This window comes from Vitis vinifera, chromosome 14 (genome assembly GCF_030704535.1).
Source record: "Vitis vinifera cultivar Pinot Noir 40024 chromosome 14, ASM3070453v1".
In the NCBI taxonomy this organism is placed as follows: Eukaryota; Viridiplantae; Streptophyta; class Magnoliopsida; order Vitales; family Vitaceae; genus Vitis; species Vitis vinifera.
This window is the reverse complement of record NC_081818.1, coordinates 1,343,782-1,353,031: the sequence shown is the minus strand read 5'-3', so window position 1 is coordinate 1,353,031 and position 9,250 is coordinate 1,343,782. Positions and strand designations below refer to the sequence as shown.

The 9,250-nt window shown below is 37.9% G+C and overlaps 1 protein-coding gene across 1 annotated transcript; it reads right to left on the bottom strand.

Annotated features, from left to right (window-relative positions):
• Positions 1–452: 452 nt before the first annotated feature.
• Positions 453–8,294, bottom strand: LOC100249319 (probable protein phosphatase 2C 5). The gene is made up of 8 exons (XM_002282949.5): positions 8,103–8,294; positions 7,473–7,715; positions 6,834–7,005; positions 6,526–6,743; positions 6,316–6,423; positions 6,058–6,183; positions 5,726–5,958; positions 453–994 (listed from the first exon to the last, which is right to left on the bottom strand). The coding sequence occupies exons 2-8, from the start codon at positions 7,680–7,682 to the stop codon at positions 769–771; spliced, it is 1,293 nt and encodes a 430-aa protein (XP_002282985.1). The 5' UTR covers positions 7,683–7,715; positions 8,103–8,294; the 3' UTR covers positions 453–768.
• Between the last annotated feature and the right edge of the window lie 956 nt (positions 8,295–9,250).

The following is a 9,250-nucleotide window of genomic DNA, read 5'->3' as shown; positions in this document are numbered from 1 at the left end:
TAGACACTTCCAACAAATATGAAAAAGTCAAAGGTAGATCAAGAAAATATTTAAAAGAGCAAAAGCAAAGTTTATTGTGGGAAAATTTAGATAAGGGGCAGTTAACTTAAACCTACACTTAAAAAGACAGTTCAATCTTCCCACTAAAAATCAATCCAATAATAATTTGCCACGACAAAGAAGGCTTAATACATCTATGTTTTAGGCCCATTAAATATTGAGTTCTTGATCCTACTTCAAAGATGATCAGTCAACAAGAATGAATAGATTGCTCAATAGAATCTTTCGGCACGACAGTTTCTTCTCATTGTCTTCCCCAAGATCATTAACCAGTCAGTGATCAAAGATACAAAGCCTCAAGGGGACAGAAAAGATAGGTCAAGATCCGGGCAAATAGAGGACAGAAATATCAATAGCATGCTGTGGCAACATTCCAACAGAACCGCAGAAAATGCCCCCCCAACAGAAGATATTACTATGCAATCTTCGTTTTTTACTTACAAATTCAAGCTGTTAGCAATCAAACTATCACAAATACGTCTACCAGATGGCATGCTTGTTCTTTGTCAGTTAGTCCAGCTGAGCACAAACTAGAATAAACACAAACCCTTTTAATAATATCCAAAACACCTACTAATTCCTTGTAACTCTACCTCATTTCTTACACACATCTTTAATAATCACCCTTTGGAAAGGAAAACCAAGCATGCTTACACTGCCAGAGAAAAAAAAATATACCCCATATTTACTATGTTACCAGATGAACTGTTATGCGGTGATTGTAGGTCTGCTTGGCCTTTTTCCTTCCATGGCGTCTTTCTTTTTCCGACAGTTTGCACAGAGGAAGGGACCTTCCCATGGCTTGGATGCAGGTGAGAAGAACGGTCCAGAGTTCACTGATAAACCATCGCTTGGTGACTGATCTTGATCCACTTGGCAGACTGCACATCTGAAAAGCCCAGAGTTGGTGTTTGAAGGAATATCTTTACCCAACCTGCAATTGGGAGGAGTTTAGAACTATAGTTTGAGATGGAAATTTTTTAAAATTTCCAAATAACTATTTATGGAAAAGAAGCTGTGTCATTAGGTTAAGGATGTCAACCAATTAATTTAAGGGCAAAAACAACAGTCCATGCTTTAATGAAACAAATGCAAGATTACCCCATATCAAAATGAAATGTTTCTTTTTCCTAAACAAATCACAGGAATATTAAGACTTCCAATATTTTGTAATCTAAGTCAACTAGGAACTAGGGTTTATTAGAGATCCTTTGGCTGTGAAGACTGAGTCATCAAATGTTCTACTAATAGGTGATTGATCAGCTAAGCGTATCAATGATTGAAGCAAGAAAAAGTGGACTGTCAATAAATCCCTCGGCAGATCAAAAGCCAAACTTCTATCCCAGTGAGCTGCATTAACATCAAAGGATTGTGTCATTGGGTAGACATAAAATCTTGGTCAAGTTCCTTGTTTGTGCAGTGCAATTTTAGCTCAGGAGTATTTTCTAGTAGGGCCAGCAAAAATAAAAGAAATGCATGCAATCAAAACAGTGGATCTTGGAGATAATCTTAAATGACTTATTATCTGAAGGCTTTTGAGATGTGTATTATGTCTTTTCCTTTTGCTTGTAACTTTACTAAACCTGAAGGTAGTAGTTTCAACCATGGTCAATAGTAGCTTATACAGATTCAATGTCATTTTAAAAAAAATAAAAAAAAATTCCTTTTTTTTTTTTTTGATAAATGAGCGCAAATATATTAAAGGGCGGAAAGCCACAAAGCATACAGGAAGTATACACAGCAGCTTAGAAACAAAAACACATGAACAAAAACCTCACCACCCCTTAAGGAATGGCAAGCCATTCCAAAAAACCCAAAAGCGAAGAAGACTCCTCTCCCATATACACCCTAGCCCAACTCTACAAATTACATACAAAAGAATTTTTCAATTTTTGTATAGCTAAAGAGCCCCCCCTAAAGGCTAATCTATTTTTTTCCTTCCATACCATCCAAAAAATACATAACGGGATGGAATTCCAAATCCTTTTCCTCTTTTTCCCTACAAAGGGGCCCCTCCAACTAAGTAACACCTCTTTGACTGTCTTTGGGAACACCCAATGAGCCCCAAACAAGGCAAGGACGATCTCCTAGAGGACCCTGACCACTATACAGTGTAAAAGAATATGATTTACATTTTCCTCTTCACAACCACACAAAAAGCAACGATTAGGAAGGTGCTAGCCCCGTCTTTGGAGCCTATCCAAAGTTAGGATCTTCTCCCACATGGCCTCCCAAGCAAAAAAGCAACTTTGGTTGGAACCTTTTTTTTTTTTGATAGATAAACGCACAGAAATATTATAAAAAGGGGCATAAAAGGCGACCCAGAGTATACAGGGAGTATACAAGCATCACCTACAAAAAAAAACCAGAAACAAAAAGGACAAACCCTTACCAGCCCTCAACAAGAACCCACCCAGTCCACAAAATTAAACAAGGAAAAGGGGCCTTCAACTATGGAAGAATTAGCCCAAGATAAGAGATTACACATGAAGGAATTTTTCAATCTTTGAATTGATAGGACTTCATTTTCAAAAACTATCCTATTTCTTTCCTTCCAAATCGTCCAAAATAAGCAAAGAGGAGCTGCCCTCCAAACCTTACTCCGCTTCTTATCCTTTAAGGGAGCAAACCAACCTAAAAGAGTGTCTCTAACCGAAAAAGGGATAACCCAATTAACACCAAATAAGGAGAACAAGAGATCCCACAAGACCTTCGCCTTAGAACAGTGAATAAGGATGTGATTTATCGACTCTTCTTCATCACAACACAAGGGGCACCTGTTAGCTAATTTCCAGCCCCTCCTCTTTAGTTGGTCTTGAGTGAGCACCTTCCCCCAAGAGGCTTCCCAAGCAAAAAAGCCCACCTTGGAAGGAACAAACGAACTCCAAATAATTCTCCAAGGAAACGGGACTGCACTGCTGTGGTCAAGAGAGTTGAAACAGGATTTTACAGAGAAAATCCCATCCTTCGTCTCCTTCCACACCATCCTATCCTCCAAATCAGCATTCAGCCTCTTTCCTTGAATGATCAGAAGGAAGCTCTCCACCTCCTCCACCTCCCAATCATTGAAAGGTCTAAGGAAGCGGGGATTCCACCCACCCACTTCCCCCGTTGAGTCCCAACAGTCCGCAACCTTCGCATCTTTAGAAACCGCTAAATCAAACAAGGAGGGGTAGGCCTCACAAAGAGGAGTGTTCCCGCACCAATTATCTTTCCAAAACCTCACCCTTTTACCATCCCCCACCGAAAAAGAAACATTGTTGAGCAACAACAACCCTTCCTTGCTGATTTCTTTCCAAAGCCCCACCCCATAGCCCTCCCTACCCCCGCAAGTGCACCAACCTCCACTACCAACCCCAAACTTCGTGCCAATTATAAGCTTCCAATAGGAATCCCTTTCGACCGCAAACCACCAACTCCATTTGCACACCCAAATGCTCTTTTTCAAGAAGGTGATGGCGCTAGGGGCTGCCAGTAGCTTATAAGCATCCCTAATCCGAAAAGAACCATGACCCCCTCTTTTCCATATCACTGAGTCCTCTTCTGAAGAAATCCTCAAGTCCCTCAGCATATGAAACAGCTCTCCTATAGCATCCAACTTCCAATCATTAGAATCTCTGGAGAATCTAATATTCCAACCTCCTTGACCAAGGCTAGAATCCCACATTTCATTGACTGTAGCGTTCCTTTGGACCGCCAAGGCAAATAGCTGGGGAAAAGTTTGGGACAACACCTCATTACCACACCATTGATCAGTCCAGAAATTGACCTTGGTCCCCTCTCCCACTTTGAACCCTATGTTATCCCAACACCAATTCGTCTCCTTCAAAATCTCCTTCCAAACCCCCACTCCAAATGTTCCGCGAGCCTCATTAGTTTTCCAACCAAAACCCTCATGGCCATACTTCGCCCCGATCACCTTCTTCCAAAGGATTTTTTTTTCAAGGGCAAATCTCCAGATCCATTTGCCCAACAAGGCCTTGTTCAAGAGATCAATCTTCCGAATGCCTAGAACCCCCCTTCTCCTTTTAAGTGCACACCACCTCCCAATTGATTAAGTGGATTTTCCTTTCCAAGCTTCCCCCTCCCCAAAGAAAGTCCCTTTGTAATTTTTCGAGCCTTTTTGCTACTAGCTTGGGCATTCGAAAGAGAGACAATTGGTAAATAGGTATGCTGGCCAAAGTACTTTTAATGAGGGTAATTCTCCCGCCCTTTGACAAATATTGTCTTTTCCAAAGGGCTAACCTTCTTCTCATTCCTTCTTATTGGTTTTATACTAAGAAGTAATGCTTAATTAATATAACCAATGCTCCTCTATTTTGGTGTCCCTCCCCTTGGAATCCACTTTGTAAAATTACTCCTCTCTCCCACGTTCCTATAGAGGAGGTTAGACTTGTTAAGAATAACACATGATTAACTAGAGTCAACCAATATATCATTTTCCTCTCTCCTCAGTGTCCATAATCTTTAAACTGGTTAAACCTTTTTTCTGATAGCAGGTGGTCAAACTTGTTAAGAAAAAAGATACTATTAGTCAAGTCAATATCTTATTCTCCCTCTCCTTTTTTTGATCCATTTTTTTTATGACTTATCACAAATAATTTTTTTTTTGTTTTGATAGGCAAGTTATTACAAATAAAATAGAATTAACATATTCCACATTTCTCCCTAAAGAGGGTGTTAGCAACTCATATCCCTATCTTTTTTTGGCATCTTCCTCCCTTTTTTCCTAGAAGTGGTTTAATATTTAATTATTTTACGTTTTATTCACACACAAAGCCTTCATTATTCTCATAACTTAATTTTCTATTGGAGGTCTTCACATGTTGTGCCTGCCAGATTTGAAACACTATCACTGCCTATGAATATAATTGCATGAGACATGATGATTAGCAATCAAATAATTAGCCATGATGGAGCAAGAATAGCACACAGAATGAATTGTAAAAATGAATGTTATGTTCAAGATACAAACTAATGTTGGTTATTAGTAACTTCAATAGCAGCCTTTTGCTTCATAAAAGATTATAGCCTCGCTCCTTGGCAAGCACACAAACAAGAGATATAGTGAATCAAAACTGGTAAAACACAAATAAATACCTCAGTCAAAAGCAAATCTTACGCCTATAGAAACAAAAAGAAATATGAGAAATAACATTCATGTAGCTTATTACAACTTCTAATTATTAACTAACATAATGCAAAGGAAAGAATAGTAATAATGAAGTAAATTCTATATACCTACTAATCGTGGTTGAACAACTACTTTCAAGTTTGATAAACTTTTTTTTTGAAAGGGTACTTTCAAGTTTGATAAACTTAAAATTTACAAAAGCTATGGCATATTAGTGATATTTTCTTGGATCAGGCATATTAATGATATTGCATCTATTGAACTTACATAATACACTTCCAAGTAACCCTTTCGTTCTTGTGATCAAATAGCAGTATTCATAATGCAATTAATAAGTCAAATCATCACTCAAAACATGATTTTCAGAGACATTTACAAATATCACAAATGAAATAAAAAAAGGACCCTGCAAAGGAGATGGAAAGACCAAGGTTCCAGGTAAAACTAGTTTAACTTTCAAAAGTTGTTCACACTGATGCTGTTTGAATAGCAGCAATATCATTTGATAAAAGAGTATCATAATAAACATACCTTTCCGCAAGCATTGCAGAACCCTCTTCAAACAACTCCTCCACAACCCCGACTGCAGAAAGCTTATTTGTTGATTTGTTCATAAAATTCTGAGATCTCTTCCCAAAGATAAATGAACTGAGCATGTTTTGTTTCTTCTTTGGTGTTGGAGGTAAGACAGGATTATCTGATGGAATCATATCAACAACTAGGCATGTTGTATCATCCTTCAAGCCCCTTGACCTTAAAGCTTCCTGAACAGTGAACAGACAGGTATAATAAGATAAAAAAAAAAAGGGAAGTCGACATGGATCAGTCTGGACTGTCAGAAAAGAGCCCATGTCAGCTGTTACCTTAACAACCAGCTTTGCAGCAAGCTCTGCAGGCAAACCCCGACAAGACTTAGCAGCCATGTCAGATGATAAAGCATCCCAGATTCCATCAGAAGCAATAATAAGCCGTCCCCCAGCATTTGAAAGCTTAATAATCAATTAAAAGAGATTGAACTTAGAATGTACCATCAGAAAGTAATAAAAATATCACCAGTACAATATGGTGGACTACCACAAATGCAATAAAACCATCACCAGTACAAAATAAGGTGCACACACCTTCACTTGCTTAACATGTGGTATTGGGACAATGAATTCTCCCACATCTGTGTCACCAATTGACCTGGAGAGACATAATCCACCAGGCCAGCAGCGGAGTGGGCCAACCTACAAACCATATACATTTGACCCATGAAGATTCAAGACAAGGGAATAATCAATTAAAATTTCTTTCAGCTTTGAGTTGTATGGGCATCAAATATGTTATACCTCATTGCCCCCAAAAACATTCAGCCTTCCAACTTCACCCCCACTTGCAGTGACACGTTCCCTTTCTTCTGCATTCTCTTCCAGCCTGTGATCAACTGTTAACAAAGAAACCACACCACCCTGTGTGTCCAATATGCATCGAGAATCCCCTACAGATGCAACAGTCACCGTCCACCCGTCAATCACAACAAATGTCACTGTCGTGCCAGAAGTTTCACCTGTCATTTATATCAAATATTAAAGATAAGAACACAAAAATATATGCAACAAGGCTTAGAGATGCTGAAATTAGGGAAATAGGTTCTTGCCTTTCTGCTGAAATTCTATATCAGTTTTCACAAATCCGGCAACCAGAGCCCGAGGAAGGGCTTGAAGCCAACCTTCCCGACCAATGCCTTGAGGAATTGCACTCAAAACATTATTCAATAAATTCTCCTTTGCAAAGATAGCAGCAGATATACCATTATGCCCATCAAAAATCTACAAATCAAAACCCAAGTTTAGAATTGCAACTGGTGTGTAGGATGCATCAATCCAATGACACTATAATTGGTTACTCTAGAAAAATTTTGAATTTAGATTTTTCACCATTTATAAATAACATAGAACATGAAAGTCAAAACCTTAAGGACCTTTTGGTTCAAATACAATTTGGAATACGTAATGGGCAATGTTCAGAGATTGTCTAAGGGATTTGGAGAATGAAATGGACGATGTTTAGACATTTGCTTAAACATAATTTGCGATGACACACAGAACACAACCAACGATCTCTGGAAACATGCTGTTTTTGAGATATTCAGACACCAATTTCTTAGTTAAAACAAAAAAAACAAAACCACGATGCCAGATGCGTTTTCTTCTCTTTCCCTCAGTATAGTCAGCAATCGAACATATGTTAGAAGTTGAAATGAGCTCATGAAAACAACTAGAGAAAATATATTTACCGCAAAGACTGAAAACGAAGTCGACGGATTCCCAGGAACCCTCTGGCAATCGGTTTTGATCAGAAAATAATCCTCCCCTTTCTTTGCCAAAGCAGCCTGTCCATACTTAATATAAGGTTTCTCGACCTTCTCGTTCCTAAGCTCGCGACCAATCAAGGTTGCCAGCGGAACCAGAGAAGACTTCATCCTCGAAACTTCAGTCTCACTCATCTTAATCTATGTTTCAACATTTCCAAGATCTTCCTGTCAAAATTCCAAATCCATCAAAACGTACCCACTAATGCCGTGTTCGGTTGCCGAGAAAATGCAGGAAATAAAACAAATCGAAATTCCAAATCTGAAATTGCTCATCACTATAAAAAATCCCATCAACTAGCCGCCTCATCTAAGCTGAGTTTTCCATTTCCCCGAGACCAAAACAGCACAAAAACACTCGATTCAAGTTCTCATTTTCCTTCCTGTTCCCACATTTTCTCAGCAACCAAACAACAAACATTCACCTAACACCTCAAATCTTACATAGAAATTCCGCTCAATAAGCTGTATTACACAGTACGCACAGCAAAAATCTTGAAAATGTGAACAAAAAAATGTGAAGGAATTGGAGAAATCTAGAAACCCTAGACTTACAGTGCAGACATTGAGAATACTCGAGCAGATCGAGCTGTAAAAACCGAAGAGAACTCAGAACTAGAGAGAGAAAGTGCAGTTCTGGAGAGAGAAAAGTGTTTTAGAGAGAGAAACAGCTTTTCGCTGTGATTTGATTGGAAGGAAAGAAAATGTGGAGAGAAAGTGAGAGAAACGCGGAGAGAAAAAAGCGGGTTTTTGGAGGAGGAAAAAGGAAAAAAAATATAAGGGTGGTTTCGGCAAATCGCTCCGATAATGACAGCTTTGTCCTCAACTCTGGTCCTAATCGGCCAATAAAACCCCCCTAAATGACGAAAATGCCCCTTAAATTGCTTTCCTTTGACATCTCTCTGATTTGACCCTTGCGCTGAGGGGGGTTCCTCTACGCTGTCTCCACTGATACAGAAACCTTAAATCAGACGCCGGACCTACTTCATGGATCACCAATGACACGTGGCTGCATGTGAAGTGGTTGATGCATGATCAGAGTGAGTCAACGATGGTGAAAAGTCTACCTTATGGAGGTGGACTACAGGGAACGCGTGGGTCTGGCCACGGGGGATAAGTCCTCCTTTCAATATCATGAGGGTTGGCAACAATTAGGTGGATTAAGACATTAAAAAATGGGATTATTATCAAATTAATTGACAATCCCAAACCAGCTATTTATTGTTGTTTTTTATTTTTATTTTTTTTTCAAAATTTCACTTTAAATTAATTTAATTCTAATTGGTCACACAATCAAAGTATACTCAATTACCAAGCTTAATTTTTTTTTTTTAAATATTACACAAATCAATTCAAATCCCGATAAGAAAATTTAAGAGATAGATTGGGTTTGCTGATATTTTGAGTGTAAATGATTTTTTGAAATTATTTTTAAGAGAATGATTTATTAAGTATTTTTTTTAGTGTGTTTGGTAGTAATTTTAAAAAATATTTTTAATATTTTTAATACTTAAATGATAAAAATTTTCAAATATTAGAAATCTTAAAAACTTTATAAGATTATTACCAAACGAACTATTTTACAACATTATAAATGATTTTTCATATTTTTAAAATTATTTTTTAAAATTTTGTTAAATATTTTTTTTGAAAAAAAACACTTTTAAATTACAAGCGTTTTCTAAAATCATTGTAAAATGAAT

Coding starts and splice junctions, on each gene's coding strand:
- LOC100249319 (XM_002282949.5), bottom strand. CDS start 7,682: ATGAGTGAGACTGAAGTTTCGAGGATGAAGTCTTCTCTGGTTCCGCTG. Junction 6,424..6,525: donor ATGTTTTTGGGGGCAATGAG/GTATAACATATT, acceptor TATGGTTTGTAG/GTTGGCCCACTCCGCTGCTG. Junction 995..5,725: donor TCTGCAATGCTTGCGGAAAG/GTATGTTTATTA, acceptor TCCCAATTGCAG/GTTGGGTAAAGATATTCCTT.